The sequence below is a fragment of the Cuculus canorus genome, chromosome 12, assembly GCF_017976375.1.
Source record: "Cuculus canorus isolate bCucCan1 chromosome 12, bCucCan1.pri, whole genome shotgun sequence".
NCBI classification, from domain to species: Eukaryota; Metazoa; Chordata; class Aves; order Cuculiformes; family Cuculidae; genus Cuculus; species Cuculus canorus.
The window spans coordinates 13,026,870-13,048,467 of record NC_071412.1 but is presented as its reverse complement, the minus strand read 5'-3'; the positions used below and the strand labels follow the sequence as shown (position 1 = coordinate 13,048,467).

The window sequence follows — 21,598 nt, the reverse complement described above, 5'->3', positions numbered from 1 at the left end:
ACTGGAATTTGTAGGGGACATAATGAAAAAGGAGAGGAGAGGTGAGTGATAAGATTTTTACTTACTGCAGAAAACGTGTAGTCAGAGTTCTTCAGGTTTGTCTAAATCTGAGGTCAGATGTAGTTGAACACAGGTTTTGGATTAAGAGAACTGTATGAAGCTGATCTGGTATTGTATTATGACACAATGAAATACTGTCGTATTCAACTGGAGGAGAGAAACAGTGTGAGCCTGGGGCTGTCATAATCTTTTACGTTGTAGAGAAAATTCATGGGGAAAAAAGACAGGAAGGAAACTGCTGCGGTCTAGGTCTTGTTTGATTGCCTGAAGTAGTAACACTTTTCAGAAGGCCACTTGACATGGAGTGTGCAGTGTAGATAAAACATTTGGTAAAAGGCAGTTTTGCAAAATAAGGAGGACTTTGGAGAATGTCTCAAGATTTGGCATGCACATTGGCAGATATATTTTGCTAGTTGAAGGTGAAACTTAAGTTGTGCTATTGAAAAAATAATATTTCTTTTGAGGATCAAGGTGCAAAAATTTAATTGAACTTACTCTGCTCTTTTATCTGAAGCAGTTAATGCTGTGAAGCATCTTAACGGAAACATTCCTTTCTACCCATCTTAATTGTTGTTTGATAATAGAAATCATCCTGTAATTCTTAAATTATTGGATTCCTTCAAATCTTATGCAAATGGGCAGCTGGATATCCTAGGGACACTCAGTGCCTTCTCTAGAGGAAAACTGCGGTTACAAACTCAACCCTTGTTAGATAGCAAACAGCTGTATCTAAGGGACAAATCTGTAAAAGAAATGGCTGGTGTTGTTCGCTTCCAAAACATGCTTCTGTGTTCTCTTACACACTGAAAAGCTTGTATTTCTTGCATGTCACTTACTTATGTTGGATTAATTACAAAACTATTTCTAGCCTTTCTTATTGGGTGTTAAGGTGTTCCACTTCTCATTTTCTGTTTTGATTTTGGCCTGGTCTCTGTGCTCACACAACTCTTTTGACTACCTGGAGTCCTGTGTTCAGTTCTGGAGTCCTCAGCACAGGAAGTTCATGGATCTGTTAGAGTGAGTCCAGAGGAGGCCGCAAAGATGATCAGAGGGCTGGAGCACCTTCCATATGAGGGCAGGTTGAGACAGTTGGGGGTTGTTCAGCCTTGAAGAGAAGGCTCCAGGGAGACCTTATAGCAGCCTTCCAGTACTGAGAGGGACTCTTCATCAGGGAGTTCAGGGATAGGACGAGGGGTAATGGTTTTAAGCTGAAAGAGGGGAGATTTAGATTAGACGTTAGGAAGAAATGTTTTCCTGTAAGGGTGGTGAGGCACTGGCCCAGATTTTCCAGAGAAACCATGGATGCCCCATGCCTGGAAGTGTTCAAGGCTAGGTTTGATGAGGCTTTGAGCAACCTGATACGGTGGAAGGTGTCCCTGCCCATGTCAGATTGGAACTGAGTGATCTTTAAGGTCTCTTCCAACCTAAACCATTCTATGATTCTGTGATCCCTCTGCCTTCCAGCTGAGGAAGGAGGAAGGCTTTGGCGTAGTTTGCATCCACATTGGTTGAGATTATTAAGAGTACAGTGTAAGAAGGTCTTCAGATACAGTGATGAAGAGGACCTTACCAGGCCAGCTATATAAGGCCATTCTACCCTGCTAGCTTATATGCCTTTGTAAGGGGCAGAAATGTTTTATTTTGAGATAAGAGCCTTTTTTTAATATTAGTCATTGCTGAAAAATGGAAAAGCATCAAGCTTTGCATCCCTACCATGGATTTTTGATTCCTTATACAGCTCTTTGAGAAGCTGGTTTCCAAATAACATTTTTACAGTGGTAGCAGCAGCAGCCTTAGCCCTTTTCAGTCTGCATGACTTCAGCTGGCTTGCATGTGCAGCCTGTTTTCCATAGCAGTGGCAAACTTGGCTGTGAAAGCAGCCAGAGCCTCCAAAGCTGTAAAGGCAACTTTGAAAAGAATGGTGTTTGCAAGGCAGTGTTTTTATACCGACATATTTGTTATAGACGTACTCCACGCAAATAGCTGATGCTATTTTAGTGAAATGCCAGTAAACCATCATCCTTGTTTTAGGAGCAGTTTGTTTCTCTGCCCAAGACTTGTAAGTTCTCATTCAGAAAACAGGCGATTTCTGACATTTTTCTTGAAGCAAGTTAGCCAATTCAGATGGAAAAATGAAGTCATGATGTAACTGGGAATAGAGATGGTTGTTGTTGTTCAACTGAAGTGCTCTGAACACAGCAAGGGTGTGAGGATTTTTTCTTCAGTGCCCTCTATGCTTTGAGCACCCCACGTTGGTGGGGTCATCAGTGAAAACCACTGTAGTGCAGCGGCTCCTTCCATCCTTCCCGGGGCAGGTGTCTCCCCTGAGCGTATCCTTCTGGACTGTAGTATCATGCCATCTGAAAGTTAGTGGGCTTGAATGTGTTTATTCTTAGTGGAAAATGCTGTTGTCCCTCGTCGAACGACAAGGTAGAGGACTTGTCCAAGTCAGACATGAAATGCGCAACACGGTAGGGAATGTAAAGAAGAGGGGCCCAGTCTCTAGGAGATCATGTACCTACTGAGTCCCCTTTGCTGTTATTCAGAGGGTCACACAGAGCTGTGTCACGGCTTGCTTAGAGCTGTGGGTCTAGATTCAATACTTGGATCTTCAGATTGTGGCAGGAGGCTTGGTTAAAGGCAGGAATTAATACAGATATGACATGGAATACTGCAGCCTTGTGAGCTGGTAGCTTCTGTGCTTTACTCTTCACCCTTGGGAAGAGATGGCTTTTGTCTGAGACTTGCTGGTCAGGAGCTCTTCCCCTCAGATGTCACCTCTTTACTGCGTTAATGAAGGGGACAATTATCCTCAGTCCTCTGGGATAAACACTCAAATGACTGACTTGCTTCAGCAAAAAAACTTGGACTAAAAATCTTACGATTTCCATTCTCCCAATTACAACAGCTAGAGATGAATAAAAGAGAGGAAACGGAGAAGAACAAAGGAGATGATCTTGCTCTGTCCCTCTGTGTCCTGTATTCTCAGGCATGGGAGTCTGGCGGGTGAGCCAGTAGCCCAGAGCAGCACTGGTCTCCAGGCTCATGGGAGTTGTGCCACCCTTGCATTGACAAGCTGAACTGTGCTGTGTAGCTGAACAACCTACTTGGCATCAAGAAGTTTATTTTCTGTAGGGGTAAACTTGAGGAGACAGGAGTGTTTGATTTTTTTCCAAATCAAAGATTGTTCTTACTTCTGGAAAATATGGGTATACCCCAAAAGGAACCTAAATTGTAGAATCATTTGGGTTGGAAGGGACCTTAAAGATCATGCAGTTCCAACCCCCCTGCCATGGACAGGGACATCGCCCACTGGATCAGGTTGCTCAAGGCTCCATCCGACCTGGCCTTGAACTCTTCCAGGGAGGAGGTGAATGTCCTTTCATATATGGCATTTAGCAGCCTTGTACATGTATAAGGCATATGCATGTAAGAAAAGCCCTTCAAGGTCAGACCTGCAGCCATGTATCTTAGATCAGTCCTGCTGTGGGAGGAACAGGGACATTCTTCAGTGTAATTTCTTTTCAAGTTAGGTCAGGCAATTGCAATGTTAGCTGCTGGCTGCCATCTTGATGTCCAAGGCCTTTTGTTGCTAGGAAACTCCATGTTTTTCTGTAATATTGTTCAATTACATGGTTAAATTACCCTCTTGTATCAGGTTCCAAGCACCATTGAAACATGTCTAGTCATCATGTCTGCACATATGAGAATATTTTAGGAAAATTGAAAAAACATATAGAGAAGTATGTACATGTGCACTGATTTAAAATATCTCGCCAGGAAAATCCCATGGAGATTAAACGTTTTATTTCCAAGGTCAGAAAAAGGGAGCGAATGACAGCAGCTTATAGCCACATTATTACGGCAAATTAAGATGTAAAATATATGTTAAAACCATTACACACTGAGTTAAGGTTTTGAGACTACGGTGCTTTAAATCTTGAAAAATATATGTAAGTTGTAGGAAATGGGCAGGCTGTCCACATGACTCAGATACTTCAGGGCTGATGCAGAGTCTATCAATGGCAGAAGATACTGGCAGGTTTTTAAGGGACTGTAATGTGACCAGGAATAGATTTTCCTTCTCTTTTAGTTGTTTTGTCGCTGTCAGACTGCCTTCAAGTAAGGCAATGAGCTTCTTATTAATGGTCACTGTTATTTAGATGAGTCATCAGCTGTAGTTTTATTTGATCTGTCATGGTCCTTCCCTCTTTCTGAAGCAGAAAAGACCCTGTGACGCTGTGGAGCAGGCTTTTGGGCTTGTCACTCTTTAAAAATTCTAGCTGGTGCCGCCTATGTATCTTCAATATTCCTTTGGTATTTGCTACTCTGTAAGCAGCTTTTTCAAGATTTCGGTTGGGTGTATCCTTGTCCATGGTTTGTTCCTTCCTTATTTGGTTCAAATTCCCAAGGGAACAGTGAAAGTTAGCATTCAGAGAATGACGACTGACAGAGTAAGGGTAGCTGAAACCAATAAGAAACTACTGTTTTGGGGTTGAAATCAGAGCTGGGAAATACTTGTTATCATACTTTTGCCCTTTCCAGCAATCATTCTTCTATTCTGGCATTTTGTTCTGTCTGAGGATTGCCCTCATACTGAGAAATCTCTGCCAGTTTGAGTTAACTGTCTCTCCTTCATTCTTTGTTATATACTGGGATGCCAGTAAGTCCTTGCCCTGAAAAGTTATTACTGGTATAAGGACTCCTTAAATCAGTTACTCCCTTTTCTGTACCAAAAGAAATTATACTCCTAAAACTCTATCCCTAACTGTCCATAGCCTAGAATACTTGACATGTTCTAATATTAATGTGTAGGAAAGGCCTGAAAGTCACTTGAACACAGATATGATATAGTCTCGTAGAACATCCCCTCATCACTGATATTGGAGAGTAATGATTCTTTACACGCGCAGAGGTGCTGGCCCGTGATACTTTCCATCTTTCTTGTTGTGAATTTCTCTCTTTAGAGACTTGTTGGAACCCTTTGTGCAATTTTTTAAGTGATACAGTTCCCAGAGGCTGTGCTACCTGTTCCTGACAGATGCCTTTAGCCGAGTTTAGTTTAGGGTTTAGTTCAGACTCTGCTCAGCTTCTGCAGAACTGTCCTTCTCTGTGTTCCTTTTATGTTTTTTTTTCTTCTTAACGTTTTGTGCTTGATCTGTTTGCACCAAACAGAACTTCTGTTTTTAGTAATTCATTACAATCTAATATTTATTTGGTAACCACGTGGGGCCTGGGAGTATGGAATATCAGTGCTGAACTTGGGTGAGAATTTTCTTGTTCGTGAAACACAGACCCTCAGCACATTCTTTAAGGCAAGAGGAGGTGTGGGTTTTGCAGGTCCTTAAACGTTTCCCCATGGAAGTACGGGCTTCTGTATGACAAGTTCAAGCCCCGAGCACTCACTTTGCTTTCCTTAGTGACCTTTAGAATCAGGTGTGTATCCTTCAGAATTACTGTGTTTAAAATGAACTTGAGACATTTAATCCTAAACAGAAATCTTATTTTTTAAAACTACAGAGAGGAAGAAATCTCTATGTAACGTGAAAGTAGAATGGCCTCTAAAGAGATTACATTTTAAATCTCTTTTGTGGCAAATAGAATTGGATCCTGTGCTTGAGCTGTGTGCTGTTCGCCGTGCACTAGGCACACCGTAGGCGAGCTGAGTATGATTGCTCCCAGCTAATAAACTCTGACTTTTAACTTGAGCTGTGAAGGGTCAGCACATGACCCTGATCCTGCACAACAGTGCTGCGCTTCCATACACTGTGCAATTACCGGGATGTGAAAATGAAGCATGAAATGAAATGTATATTCAGTTTTGGCATGCAGAGCAGTTTATTGGACTCCTAAAAAGTCACACTTTCAGCTGATTTTTTTTCCTTCTTTCTGAAGCAGTAAAAAAATCTATTTTCAAGACATTTATAATCAGAAAATGAAATTTAATGAGAATTAACACATGGAGTGAGAGGTCATTCACTTCAGAAAAATATCATTCTGAATGAGTTAAACAGAGGGCAGGGTTTAGTTTCCTAAACTAGAGGCACGTAAGTTGTGTTTTCTTTTACTTACATGTTTTGTTAAGCCTGTATTGCACCTATCAGGGTACTGGTAACATGAACCAAGAGGGGTGCTTGACCTAATTCCAAGTAGTCATTTTAAAATATAATATATTTTAGAGGAGGATGATAATCTAAGTAGGTGCATTTTTGTGACTCTGTGGGACTGGAAAGTCGTTGGAGATTTTTGCGGTTTCTTTCTGGACTGAGAAGGACCTTTATGTGCTCATGTTCTGCTTCAGAGTTTGCGTTCTCTGAGTGAAGGCTTAAATTGAACAGATTGAACTAGATTAGATGGGGTTGCCTTTTCCCCATTTTAAAAGAAAATGGGTTATGGAGAAGTTGAATTTATTGGTTCTTAGCAGATAAATACTAATAGCAGATTTTCTCATGACGATAGCTTATTAGGGGAACAAAGGAGGACAAATGAAAGTTTTCCCTCTTAGAGATGAAAACCACTCTATCTGGGAACCTTCCCAGTTGATTCAAATTATTGCCTTTGGGACATGAGCTTTTTAATAGCCTGGAGATGGGAGCTAGCCAGGCAGGCCAGCAGCGTGAAGGCTTATGCCCTAGTAAAGGGAAATTACTTCCTGTTATGACTTTCTTTCATCTGCATATTTCCCACTCTGCTGCAGCAATCTAGTTAAGCCCAAAGCCTGGCTACGTGTCTCGCTTTAAGCTGCCAAATTCGTCTGAGGGAGGAGGGGTGAGAGGCAAGCAGAAGAAACCATAAAGGAGTAATAGGTTTGCTGTCTGGTACTTCCACTGATAGGCAAAGAGGAGAAAAGCCGCTGGGCGAACACTGGGGAGCTCCGGAGTCCTACCCTCGCGGGGGGATTTGAAGGCAAGGCTGACCTCAGTACTGTGTGTTGTCTAAGTATGTAGCCCAGCAGAGTCTGTGGAAGATGAAAAAGCCACCACTTCTTCTCTACTACACAAATGTTAGGTGCCACTCCAAGAGCACTCCTTTGCCTCAACCAGTTTGTTTCCTGGCTCTTCGAATTAAAAGGCAGATTGTTATTTAAATCTCTACTTTTTACTCCAGATTATGAAAGGGGTCAGCAGCTGAGCCATGACTTCCAGGGAGGCATGTCATACTGTATGCCAAAATTCTACTTCTCAGATTTCAAAATGGCAAAAATGTTGCTGGAATTTTGATTTTCTTAAAATGTTTTGTTTTTTTTTTTTAAGTAAACTCAGTTTAGAATGCCTATAGTTCCACACCTTTCACTTGAATATTATGTGAAAATCAGGTCAAGCTTAGAAAACTTAAGGACTGTTATGACCATTATGGAGGAATGAATGAATGAGGAACTGATTTTTGACATTTGATTGGAATAGATGAGCGTGTGAAGGTACACTGTGGTGGGACCACTAGGACAAAGTATCCTTCACCAGCTCTGCTATGCACACACAAGACTGTGTGAGAGCAGGCTCAGTCCTCTGGCCGTAGTCCCAACAGTTTGGATGTATGGATGCTCCCTTTGCCTCTCTGAAGTCATCTGTGCCATAAATGGGGCTGTGCAGGTCTCTGATGTGCTGTGATAAAAGCCTACTGTTTCCAAAGTTGCTGAGTTTGACTTCAGTTAGACCTGGAGATGGCCAACTGCCACCTTTAAGAAGAGAGAATCAAAACTCTATGTAATTCTGAGAGCAAAGTTTCCTCCCCTGGCTGCTTCAGCAGAAGGCTGCAGCGTTGATATGGGGCCAGGTTCTCAGCTGGTATAAATGAGCATGGCTCGACTTGAAGTCAATGGGATTGTGTTGGTTTTCACCAGCAATGGATCTGGCCAAACAAGCACCCCTGCCCCTCTCTCTGCGTGTATGTCTGGCACAAGAAAACTCTAATCTCAGTAAATCCCTCATCTAAATGACTCTTTGTATGTGCAAGTTCCTAATTCAGATAGAACACAAATGTAAGACAGTTTTTGCTTTAAAATTAATTGATTTACCTTGCTGTTCATAGAAGGGCATTTGCTGACAGTTTTTCTGGCTTCCATTGTCAATTGCTCATATCTTTTAATTTTCTAGCAGGATATTTATGAAATGTTCCATTTGTTGCTAGTTTTATATGTATGCCCCTATATAAAAACTATATATGTAATAGCATGCATATGTATTTATTTTTTCAAATGCCAAAAATCAATTCTCAGAGCAAACCCTGGGCCTTGTACAGAACTTTTGATGCCTTCATTTACCATTTTAATATATGCTGCAGAGGTCTGAATTGTGACTTTGTTATGAGGTAATTCTCATACTTGCAGTACTGTGAACCTTTCTGAAATCTGCTGAACCAATTAAAAAAGAAACCCAAAAGCTTGAAATAAAGCTTGTTAATGATAAATTAATATCAACTTAAAAAAGAAACTGTCCTATCTTGTCTTTAAAGACAATGTTTCCCTATCCTTAGTAGCACCTATGAGTGCTCGATCCTTCTTGCATGCAAAGAAGGGAGATAAAAGGAGAGCTCTCTCCTCCATAATAGAAGTCTGATCTCTTTTGACCAGGCACAGCACACTGCAGAGTTGACATTGTCAGAAAGCAAACAAACCAACTGGATCGGTTTGTCGGTCTTAATCAGGCAGCGATGAGAGAGAAGCATGTTGAGGGCAGGATTTGTCTTCCAGAACTTAAGCTGTGCTGAGCTCAGGTTCAAGTCTCCCTCTGTAATCGGAGGAAGACGAGTGGTGCCCGGCTGTGTCCAGCGCTGTCAGCCAGCAGAGGTGGGGCAGGTCACCTTCTGGGGAGAGCAGCTTCTTTAGCTGTTGGTTAACGAGCAGTCCTAGGTAACGGTCTCTGAGCAAACACCCAGCTTTCGGAAAGCTCAGCTTCAGTGAAGTAAATCTCCCACCAAGTGACTTGGGCACAAGTCTTGGGGGCTTCTAGTTGTGTTTAAGAAGCTTTGTTTGTGAGGTGTTTGTGATTACTCTATATTTAGCCTCAATATCAGGGCGTTTAGAAATACTGAAGTGGTTTTAGGTATTGTGATGTGAATGTCAAATGAAAAGACATTACTAGTTGGGTACGTGACTTGAAAATGAGATTGGTAATGTTTAAGTACAGAGATAAGCTTTGGATCCATCACAAAAGGAACAGAATGCCTCCTAACAAGGAAAATGAGAAAGAAACACCTTAATGGACAGGTTGGGTAGAAGAGCCCATCATTTACATTGTTTCGGCTTCATTTAATAGTGCTACAAGGCTTCTGTAGGGATATTCTTTAGCAGCTGTGTTGTTTCAAACTGTTCTTAAGCAGAGTATCATACCTCACTGTGAAAAGCAGGAGTGTCTGATCAGCTGTTTTGTAGCCAAAAAAGCATTTATAAGGAAAAAAAGTACATGTTCTGATAAAAGTTCATACCTCTGAACTGTTTGGCTTAATGCAAGTTCTGTCCTAGGGTAAAAAAAAGTTCACTACAGAGAACAGCATCGAATGCCTATTACATTGTTCTTTGTTTCTTTGCCAACAGTGGATTTAAAATTGGAATAATTCAAAAAGCAGTGGGACATTATGACTCACTCAGTACCTCCTGGGCTTTTGACATTATCGTAAAGCCACATACCCTTGAGTGCGAGGTTTAGTTAGTGGATTTCAATAACACAGCTAGCAGACTTTATTGAAACCACAGAGTACCTGATTAACCGTAAACAACGATTTATTTCTTCTGAACAGGCAGGGCATTATAGCTCCAGTTACAGGTGTGTGATGCCGAGTGACAACACGAGTGATATTTTTTTTTTGAGGTCAAATTTATTCCTTCAGTCAAAATCCAGAACATGTTCTGATAGTAACATCTAGTTTTATGAGCTGACTCTTTTCAATATTTGTGGAATTACTGTAACTTTTTCTTAATTTTTTTTCACACGTCTTTGAGTTCTCTCTGAAAACTCCCAATGGAAAGCTTGGGGAATGGGTATTGCATAGAGGAAAGAGTTTGGGCCACAAAATCTGCAATGTGGTTAATCTAGGAAGGCTGCATCTTCATTTGTGAACTGCAGAAAGCAGAGTCCAACAGCGCATCTTCCATAAGAGATCAACATTATTCACATTGCCTGGTGTGTATAAGCTGAAAAAGGAAATATATTTTCCAATAAAATCTTCCAGGCTGGAAATATAGAACAGTTTGCTTGAATCCAAATGTATTTTGCTTAGTCTCCACAGGAAAGTAAAGGCGTATTAAGTCATATGTCAGCTGAGTTGAATCATTGATGTTGAATTAAAACATGTTGAACTCAGAGATTCATCAACTTTATAGTATTATTTGTTAGAAAAGTACCGCCTTCTATCTCTTTGTACTGACTTTTTATTATCTCTCTTGTTTATTATCTCTTTTATTTGAGTCAGTGGTTGCTGAGCTGATTAATAGCTTTCATCTTTGTACAGTGGGCTGTTTCCATGTGTGCAGGTGCTGTGGAATTTGTTGTCTTTATGTTGAAAAATCACAATCTAGTCAATATGTTTGTAGATGTTTATATGAAAATGTTCTTAAGGTAGAATTAAGGTATAAGATTTAGGATATCCAGATCTTAATATAAGACATTTAAGAGTCAGGAAATTCTGACTGAAGGATAAGAATAAATATTTGAAAATCCAAAAATCTAATTCCATCAAATCAGAAAACATATAATTTAAATTCCAGAATCAGCTATGAATTGGTTTCATACATCTGTACCTAGTAGAAGAAATACATTTCACTATGTTGACGCAAATTGTTTAACCTAAGCAGTGACTGTTTCTTCTTAAGCTGCTGGGAAACCTTGAATCAATGTTGATCCCACCAGATGAGTTGGGCCTGGTACATCTCCCACCCCACACATGGATGCAGTTATACGAGCAAGAAAGAGCTTGAATTGTGACCTGGCCTTGCGCCCACCCTTGCTTGTGGAAAGGGCCAGCAAGCCTGTGTCAACCTCCCTTTCATTCAGCTGGTTAGCTGGAAAAGCCAGCAAAAAGACATCCACCCACCAGTGCACTTGCAAACTCGCATCGTGAATTTGTAAAGCAGACGCTACACTATTGCCTTCATAATGCCAGCTGAAGTGGTTGCATATCCCTGAAAAAGTGCCTTGGAAAATGGGCATGAGCTGAATTAGAAGGTGACTCTTGAACAAAAAACTGTTGTAGCAACTGAACTTCACTGCAGAAACATCTTCTGCTCAGATGTCTCTCAGCCGGATTCTTTCTTTTCTTCTTTCCGTGCTGCCCCAGTTACTACTTCTGTTTTGGAGCGTGTCATTACAGTAGTAGCTTTGAGACATCAGCAGTCTGCAGTAAGCCACATTGACCCAACAATGGATTTGCTAGCAAGCACTCTTTCCCTTCTGAGAAAGCAAAAGGCATGTTGTGAGGGCTTCTGGTGTTGATAGGATCAGTCCACGTTACTACATTTTTGCCTTTTTTGTACTGCTTGCCACTGTCTTTCCCTCTGCTCTTACACTTCCCACTTTAAACACTGTATAGCAGATGTGAAGCCATGACTGCATTGTGGCCTCCACCTGCACGTGGACAAAGACGCCACGTGCCCAGGAAAGGGGAGCAGGAGAGAAAGGTGGTGTCTGTCCAGTCCCACTTCTCCACCAGCACATAGGAACAGGAACCCCACACTTACATCTGTCTTCCAGCACAGCCGTGTCCTTCTGTTGTAGCAGAGTGCAGTGCCAAGAGCTTGTCAAGAGGGAGGTGATTTCAGAGTGCCTTATTGAGAGACAACCTTGCACAATTAGGAGAAAGTTCTCTGTTAGTTTAGGTGGAGATTTGACCAAGTTTTTTCTGCTTGCAAGAGGCTGGGAAGAGGTGCATCGAGTTTCTCATCTCTTAATTTCAAAAAGTGTTTTTCCTTGGTGAGGTCTCTTGGAAGGTCCTTTACTGTTCATGTAATAAGTTGTGGTGCTAATGACTTGAATGATACACATTCTAACAGCAGTGCAATGGAAGAAGCCAAAACTACCTTAACAAATACAGTTGATTTAACTAAAAGAGGCAGACTGAGCGGCAGGTGGAGGGGTTAAACAAAAGGAAAAAAGATTATAAAAGTTTGCGGCTTTGGCTTCACTACAAATGGCTCTCTTGCAGACTTTATAGCATTAGTGTTGCTTCTCATAAACCTTGAGACCATTCATCCATTTAGAAAGATTAAATTGGTTAGTCATCCAGAACATAAAATATACACATCCATTTTGTCTGTTACCCTAAACCAGCTGAGGTACAAGAACTGCAGTTGATGCCATTACACCAAAGCATTGAGCATTAATAATGGCCTCAGCTGTATTTGCAGTTTGCCGGCTCCTGCATTTCTGATAGTATATTCATCTGTTGTTGCTGAGGACAGTAAGAGCAGAGTCTTTGAGCTCGAAAATACAACTGTGATGTATGATGTGAGAGGTGCAGAGAAAACATCTTAGTATTAAAGCAGGAAAAATCCTAGAAATGTTACATTTTTTTTGTTACTCTTTGAAGGTCAGAGTTAGGAGATCCAAACTTCACTTATGATATCTTTATATATTTATAATGGTTGTGAAACGGTTTGCAAAGATGGGTTTGTTTGGCTTTCTAGTTACAGAGTACGCTGTGGCTGTGTAAAGTCCCATTCTGCCACTTTAACAAGCTAGACTCTTCTAATGCAAGAATGTGTGGAGGCACTTGGTCAGGAAGCAGGTTCCTGATTAAAAATATAATAAAAATTTAGCAGCATTTATTTTTTGATTAATATCAGGATTTTGGAAGTAGTACTCTCTCCCAGAATTAAGCAAATTTGCAGTGGTTGCTTCAGAATACAAAGAAATTGAATTCCCGCTGCTTTGAAATATGTAACACATTATCTCAAACACAGGGATTTCCAGTGCACTGCAAAAACATTTGCATGTTTTTTAATTACTAAATATAGTGCCTTTAATCAGAGCATCCAGCTTGACAGCTTTAAAACTGGGAAGCAAATCCGATCAGAGTTTCCAGTTCCATGCTGGAATGGCCAGCTCATGCCTATAGGAAACAGGAATTGATGACACGCTCCGGCTATCATTCAAAGCACAGCAGATTGCCAGCTGTTCTTAAACATGCTCAAGTTGGACCAGCAGCTTCTGTTAGACCCCAACGAGGTGCTCGAAATGAAATATGCGCTCCCCACCTTTGTCGTCTCAAGTCTATTCACAACTAGCCCAAAAACCCTCTTCTCCTGTCACTCCCTGCCTTTGCAGCCTCAGCCAGCGGCGGCTTGCGAAGGTGAGTGCTTCCAGTCAGTGTGGCAGAAGCTGCGTCATCAAACGCGTCACTGTGGTTTATATTTTCTTTCTGAAATATATCTGGTGGCAAAAAATTAACAAGTGCCCCGTCCACACGTGTCTTCTACTGCAAATACAAACAGGAAAACTATCGGGAGCGAGAGAGGTGATCTGAAAGAGCCAGAACCTCATAATTTTTTTTGTGTGGGAAAGGCTGTCTTTCCTTTTCTCTAACTGATGGCATGCCAAGTTTATTTTACAGTATTTACAGTAAGATTTGTTTGGTTTGATACCCTTTGCATGTTGTCAGGGGAAAGGCAAAAGAAAATCTCCAGGAAGTTTATAGTTTCTGATGAGATGGAGCTTAGGCTTTAATTTTCTTTCTAGTCCTGTACATTTTACTGCAAGTGTTGTATAGAAAGGGATATGAGATTGCAGTTGGATGTGTTATTACTGAGTTGCTAGTTATTTTCTCTGTATGAATTTGGCGCTTAAGAAAGACCTTGGACCAACAGGCTAAGAAAGTGAAATTGTTGGTTCATTCTGAGAGCCCATCTAAGATGGACAGAAACAAGACTGGCTCCTCCTTTCTGCATCTCATCCCTGACCTTGGCACATCACTCCAGGAGCAGGAAGAACGTCCGGTCTCTGCCTGTTTAGTTGTGGCACAGGCAGATGACAAGGAAAACAAATTTATCCATGATGGAGTGGTCCCTGGTGTGGCTGTACAAGCAGCGGATTGTCTGCATGAGGGCTAATGTGCTGCCAGCTCGAGCACACAGCTCTGGAGGCACGAAGAGAAGCCTTGGGTCTCCTTCAGCCGACAGTCCTGCAGGCCAAACACCCCTGCGTGACAAAAAGACACCATGACACCTGCAGCCCTCAGAACTTGAACACTGTTACCACCAACTATCTGGCTGTTAAATTTTGGGAGTTCTCATTAACAAACTGGTACCCTGGTGCCAATGGGTACGCGTTCAGCCACGGTGTGAAGGCCTAGGTTTTGATCCTCAGCTACAGGAAAGCTTATCGTTTTCAGTGAGATGTAGTGTGTTGCATCAGGAGGTGCTGGAGAGGGAATGGCTATTGCCCATCTCTCCCAACGTGAGAAACAGAAGGTATCAGATGAGTCTATCAGGTCTGCCAGGCATCTTCCAAATAAATGGAAGAAACAACCATTTGTGGTTGTTAATCACACAGGAACATACTGGAATTGGGGAAAAATTCTTAGGTGCCTGGTTTGATCTCATTTCTGTTCTTGGTCACCGCTTAGGCAGAAGGAAGCATTTACTTGATTTACAGTGTCTTTAACTAGAGTGTCCTGCCCTGAGTCTGTGGGACAGGTTGTCGCTTGGTATGGAAAGTCCTTGCAGGGAGGCAGGTGCTGCTCTGGTAGGCATGTTGCACTGAGAAGGAGCTAGAGATGTTTGGGTTTAATGCCAAAGCCTCGATTGTTTGAACTAAACTTCTGAACACCTTGCAGGGTCTTGGGTTATGGTGAGAGTTGAGAAAGAGACTAATGGTGTATTTTAGTTGCTGTGACAAACTGCACAGAATTGTCTTACCCCTCTCTAACCTTTGCTATAAAATACTGGGTAGACAGAATGTCTTTGTGTGGTGCAAACATTGATTAGCAAGTGCCATGTTTGAGTGTCTGGGGATGAAACATGATTGCCAACTATTAGAAGCTGTAGAGCTGTGAAGGGATTTTAATAAGGGCAGAACATCTCGTTCACCCCCTTTCATCCCTGCTAATGGAGTAGCCATCCCCTCCTCCCTGGCGATTCCCGGAGCAGGATATCGTACCCACAATGTATATGACCGCTGCATAGACACAGCCTCCTCTTTGCAAAGGTTGACATGACGTATACACCGTTGAGCCGGAAAGAATAATTTAGGGTCAATAAGTCTTTTTTAAGCAAAGTTAATACAGGGAGATGCTGGTACGACTGGTCACTGTTTAGTTTATACCTGTCAGAAGCAGGTGGCCTCTTAACTCCTGTGTTTGGGCAAGTGTATTCATCATAGCCAGCTTTAATACAATATTCTTTTCATCTTTCCAGCACTGCATAATTGTTAATTAATGCACCCAGGGGTTACCAGTAATGCTTTACAAAGGAAAGCGGAAACAAGCAAGAAGAGGTCAAATGACTGGGCTGCGGTCGTGGAATAAATTTTGTCTAAAGAACATTAGGCTCTGCAAGATGAAAGTGTTGTTAACTGGTCTGTCTTTGGATGTCAGCCTCCATTTGGGGGGAAAGGAGTGTTTTCTGGGGCCAGTTTTGCCATATTTAGAGCTCCCCTGTCATGGGTTCCCTTTAACACATTTTCTTGCTGAGGCAAGTGAAGGACAGAGTTCTGTCTTTAGAAGATGACGGGGAATTCCCAAGAAGGGAGAATGTCTTGTGTTCTCAAACTTTTATGCATCATCTTTTCCTTTTGTGATTGCAAATGGGGACACCTGACTAATGAAATTAATTGGCTATTTTTATCAAGGTCGTTGCAAAGATCAGATACCCAGTTCACATTAAAAATAAAACACCTGCTTGTGTGGCATCCGTAGGCCTTTATGGAGGGAGGGTCTGTATTGCACTGATAACAGCAGTCTGGTAACTTACCTGACTGTAAATGCTGCAAGTATAGAACATGCTCATGGTGCTTTCTTCTCTCTAGGACTTGAAGGATGACCGGAGCGATGAAGAGGAGGAAGATTCACTTACAGATAATGAAGAGGAGTCCACAAAGCATGGCAACAAGAATGGCTGTGGGTCAAGCAAACATCTCATTAACAGCATTTACCGCTAGCCCTTTCCTGTACCACCTCCTGCAGTGATTTCTGCTCTGTTTCTAACCCAACCTACGGGACAGATTTTAAGTCAAAAGGCTTATGAGAGACTGTGATTGATTTCTTGTTGGCTACTGGGCCTGGAAAAAAAGCCCAGTTTAGAGGGGAGGGAAAAATTGCATAACGTAACAAAATGTGTTAATGACCCATTTTCTGAATCGTTGCTAAGTGTTTGGACACACTGACTGTTCCACTCTGACAGTGCTCAGCAAGGTCAGAGCTCAAGAGCCTTGGATCATTTAGTGTCCCATTGGTTCTAATGTTGTTTTTCAGTCTGATATAAGATATATTTCACCAAGCAGTTTTAATCACAGATGTTTTGTGATAGTTAGGCAGTGTGAAATCCATTAGGAACTGAAATTACTCACTGTGGGAAAATTCTGACAGTGGTGCGTGCAGTGACTAGCGTTTCAGTTTTTACTTGTCAGTTTAAACCCTCATCAAATGGCTATGTTTTTTGTGAGTTAGGTTTCATTTCCTGGAGGCCAGTGGAAGCTAACATAGAGGAAGCCAAATTATTTACTTGTGAAGAGCTGACTTCACTGCAGAAATATAGTGTTTCTCCAAAATATGCTGTATGATTGATAGCTCAAATATTGTTTTCTAAGATTTACCTTTCAAGAAAGTCACTGCTAAAACGGCAAAACTCGTCCCCGGTTCTCCATGGAGTTCCAGGCTTTGCTGTAATCTCAGTCACTTTGGCCCAGTGTTAGAACAGAAGGTGCAGTGAGGAGGGGGTGAATGGAAACTGGTCTTTTCACAGGTTCTTTTTCACTTCTTTATGTTCAGAACTGAACCATCCCCTGCTCCTGACACATTTACAACCTGAAAGACTAAGAGTCTCATCCATTCCTTTCTTGTGAGCTTGTCTCTCACAGCCGTGTTGGATGACTCCTCTCAGGAGTGAGTCTGCTAAATTCTGTTTTGTGGTTCCTGTGCATTCGCTGCATCTGTCTGGGCAGTGGGGGAGCGTGGGGCGAGCAAGGAGTGTCACAGTGGCACTGCTGTCTATCCATTTGTTATCAGGATCTGTATTTCCAGCTCTCTCTCTTTTTGAAGATGGGGAATCGCGTCAGCTCAAAGTAGGCTTGGATGTGCGTACGTTGCTTAGCTCACATACTGTTGTTGGTGCTGGAAGAAGTGGAGGAACAGTGGATGCTTTATCAGCTCCTCCAACCAAAAGTGCCTCTATCCTGAGCTTGCGCTTTTTGTTCTAATGCTAGTGTGGAGTGCAGTGCCATTTTTAGTTCTGAGGCTTTCCAAGGAGAGCCTGGGCCTTTTAAACAGGGTGGTACCAGTCTTATTTCCAGATGCATTTAGCTCAGAAGGTCATAAATAATTTGTGTCATGTGTTTTAAAGCTGTGATGCTCTCCATGTGGTTCCACGGTAGCTGAGATCATTTGGTGAAGTAAATCCAGTAGCTTGATAGAGACCGAGGGGACCACTGCTAAAACAGCCTCAGTGCAGAACTTTTGGTTTGGAAAGGCTTTTTTCCCCTTAATGCTGCTCAGGCAGGAACTTGGTGACCTACAGGAAGCACTCTGTGCCTGACTTGTTTTCTCAAGATTTCAGTGGCAAAGTGGGTTATAGTTCAGTGACCGAAGCATTTGAAAGAATGGGAAATGTTTGGGATCTCAGATATGAAGAAAGAAGTGTTTTCTGCATGGTTGCAAGAAACTGTAGGAGTACTTTGTTATAGAGGCTGATAGCGTGACAATACCTACGTATGGTCTGTTGAACTAGACTGTGTTAGAAGTTCTACTTCTATATTGGACTGTGTAATGCCTCAAATGTTTGTGTTTTACTGCTTTCTCAGTATAATTGTCCTTTTGGTAGAAAACTCAGAAGCCTGTGGCTTCTGTGAAAGATGGGAAACATTATAGTGGCAGGACAGGACTCCTGAACCAGAGCCTGTAGTTAAGTAGTGCTCAGGCTGATCAGGCAGAATTCCCTCAGTAGTTGTTGTAAAGCAGTGTGCTTCCTTACATTGCTGTGGAGAATACCTTAAATACTGCAGTGGGGGGTTATTGGAAGTGTAAGTACTTATTACATCATCTAAAGCAACTGGTGAGTTTGGCAGGGTCGCAGTTGCTTATCAGGGCCTGTTTATTGCTTACATGAAAAGACCTGGCCTTCCCCTACAAGATGTAGAAACCCGACAACTTGGAGGCTTTATGCTCCCTTTGAGAGCAGTGGAGACAGTTATGCTTTCTAAAGACATAATGGGATTTTGGGAGATGGCCAGGGTATTATCATTTGGGTTCGGTGCCAGAAAGCTTTCCTGCTATGACTAGGAAAGGAATTCAAGGAAAGGAAACACAAAGCGTGATGTTGTCACAGGAGCGAGCCTCTGAACAACTACTGAGTTTTAAACTGGAATTTATAGTCTCGTTGAGACCAAATCTTGCCCTTCGTACTCAGACAGGTCTCCCACTGCAGCCAATTAGCTCTGAGTTTTGCCTAGGAAAAATTTTGGATTGCAGTTATCCAACCCAATTATCAGACCCGTTGTTTTAAATCAATGTGCAACTAGGGTTTTAAAGGAGGAGTAAAAGGCAGATAAATATATAGAAACATAAAATGTCGAGGCAAATTTTGGGTGAGGACAGAAGAATATGGAAGAAAATACGTGCTGAAGGTGAAGATTAAGTCTAAGCACAGTCAACCACCAAATAACTGTATGGCATTGCAGCGAGGGGTACGGGAGATGGCAAACTCATGGAATGCTGTTCCAGGGGGCCACTGCTATGGCCAACCAGACTGGTAGGACCTAAAAATTCTGAGCATAAACCATTAGGTGCTGGGGATAAATCCCCACAACATGGAAAGAAGTGGGAGCAGACTGTCACAGTGGGTCTGGACACACATCCTGTCTTAACATCAGATTTATCACTCCTGAGGTTACATGCATTCCATTTTCTACGTTTTACTGATAGAAACTCAGAAACAAGAAGCTAAGGTCATGGAGGATACAGGTCAGGCTAAAGAAATTAAGGTCATGGTGCTTCAAGGTTTTCAGTCTAATCAATACCCTTAGCATTTTTTTTAATTGTTGTGAAAAGTCTCTCGAAATGCATGTGCAGAACACTTATAGGTAACGTGCGTGAGCGCAGATGGTGGGTTGTAAGGCATTGTTTGGACCATTTCACAAAATGGGTCCTGGTTTAGTGCATGGACACCTTGCATCTGGTTTTGTTCTGTCGCTTTGACCAGGCCAGAATCTTTATGATAGGATTATATAATGAAAATGAAATCCTAGTCCATTCAAATCAGCAGAAATTTTTCTGTTCCATTTAACTCCTCTGACTTCTGTTCAGGTACTCCTGTCCTTGCATACTGTGCTGCCTCTCTCCTTGTTTATTGCATAGATTTATCGATCTACTCTGGATTTGGTTTACAGATCTCCTTTGTGCCACAGAACTCATTTTGTCAGTTTGTATTACTCAATATAGTTCTCTTTTGTTCTAAATGCCACTGGATGTGTCCGGTCAGTTATGCTGCACCCTATAAATAAATATTTTTTTAAAACGGGTACCTCTGTAAGGATAGTCTCGTTTTCCCTGCCTTGTAGTGCCCTCCTCTCTGCTTTCTATTCCCTCTTAGCTTTCTAATAAGATTCCTAATTCAGGAACCAAGTTTTAACAGTACCTGGAGAAGGCTGGATGACCCATCCCCTTCCTAAGAGGTAACAGTGACTGCTGCAAATGAACTTGTATTTTTCCTGGACAATTCATGAAAGGAGAAGAAGCAAACTTAATGGGTGCATCAGCCATCATCTGTATTATTTCAGATTTATACTTTGACTAAAGTACTTGAAAGTGGCCCTGTGTCGCTGGAACTGCTCCCTCTAGAGTGCTGACACATTTTTGTATCTTTACTCCGTTGTTGTGTGTATTAGGTCTGTTTATGAAGTTCCATGTACTTGAGGAATGTTGGAATAATGCAAATACGGCAATAATTCTTTTTTTCCCAGGAGCACTGATGTTCACACAGTCTGAGGTGCTGTCACCCAGTTCGATTCCTGTGGGATTGCTACCTCAATGTCGTATCATAAGTACATGGGAAACAACTCAGATGTGGCTCTAAAGCTGGCAAAAGCAGGGAAGCTCTGCTGAAAATGAGGGAGCTGTGCTGATTTGTATCAGCTGAAAAGCTGTTCCATATTTCTTTCCATTTCTGCCTCCCTCATAGGGAAGATCACGGAGGTTCTGACTTACCATCTCTTCCCCTGGGCAAACAAACATAAGGCAAGGTGTTTCAGCCCAAATAATGAACTGCAGCAGAATACTTCAGTTTTATCATCTGAATTCATTTTTTTTAAACTTATGAGTAAGAATAAAGTAGATGGAAAACAAATCGAACAGAGATGTGTGAGTTTTGGCTACGAACAACCTGCAAACTGTGAAGAATGAAGAAAAAAAAAATCTTGCTGATTTAGAAAGAAAAACACCATCTCCACGGGCACTTCCCCCAGCTGCGGGTTTGAAGAGCAGCAGATAACTAGCAGGCAGAAAGGAATGTCCATGCTGAGAACGAGAACACAGCCTGGTTGTGAAAGCGCCAAAGAGAGATGGTTTGATGGCTATTAACTGCCCAAGGAGCCTTTCTGTGTGGAGCAGCAAACGAGCCAAGAATGTACCTCTTTGTGGATTCCATTGGTCGTGTTCAGAATCACTGAAAAGGTCTGTTCCCCTTTCTCAATGAGTTTTAGAGGCTCCCCCCTGCTCTGTGTCATATGGAGCCAGGGTTTTGTTTCTTGCCTATGCAGTCTGAGCTTTAGGTACCCCCCAGTGTGGACCTCGAGGGAGATAATAAACACTTCTGACTTGTTGAAGGTCACACAGGACATCAGTATTTCCATCGAGAATGTAATTTTCTGCTTACAAAATTTATGAAATCTGCCTGATGCCCATGCTTTAGAGAGTGTAACCAATGTGCATCAGACAGCAAGGTGGCACTCGCAGTGACCAGCATCACAGAGAGGGCGCTGGCCTTTCCTGAGCAGAAATAAAGTCAGCAGAGGGCTTGGCTTCAAGTTTTCTTACTTAAAGAGGTAGGTGTGAAAGACTGGTTTAAAGGCTGCTTTTCCCAGCTTTATAGTGGGGAGCATTTTCTGCTACTCTCTCCATATTTTTCTGCATTGGACTATAGAAATTGCCAAACAAGGTTGGAGCAGTCAGCACCAAAAGTGTGGGAGGTGGGTATGAAACCATCCCAGTGTAATCCCTTTCCCTCTCATATGAGGCAGAGGAAACATTCACCCTCTGAAAGACATTTTGGAGGAGGAAGGGTGTTACCATGAACAGCCACAGCTCTAAATGTTCTTGCCACTCGTGTACAACCACCAGCTGTGCTGTGCTGCAGGGGTTGGGCACAGCTTGAGCAAGGAACTTAGTTAAATTTGGATCACTT

At 42.1% G+C, this 21,598-nt stretch overlaps 1 protein-coding gene across 2 annotated transcripts in view; it reads left to right on the top strand.

Moving 5' to 3' along the window:
* CERS3 (ceramide synthase 3) overlaps nt 1–20,526 on the top strand; it is a 52,491-nt gene extending 31,965 nt beyond the window's left edge. The window contains exon 11 of one of the 2 annotated variants that reach the window (XM_054077440.1): nt 16,014–20,526. In XM_054077440.1, coding sequence (XP_053933415.1) covers nt 16,014–16,145 — 132 coding nt within the window. In that variant the 3' untranslated portion in view covers nt 16,146–20,526. The remainder of the gene's footprint in view (nt 1–16,013) is intronic. The other variant, XM_009565077.2, reaches the window with a different exon arrangement.
* The last annotated feature ends 1,072 nt before the right edge of the window (nt 20,527–21,598 follow it).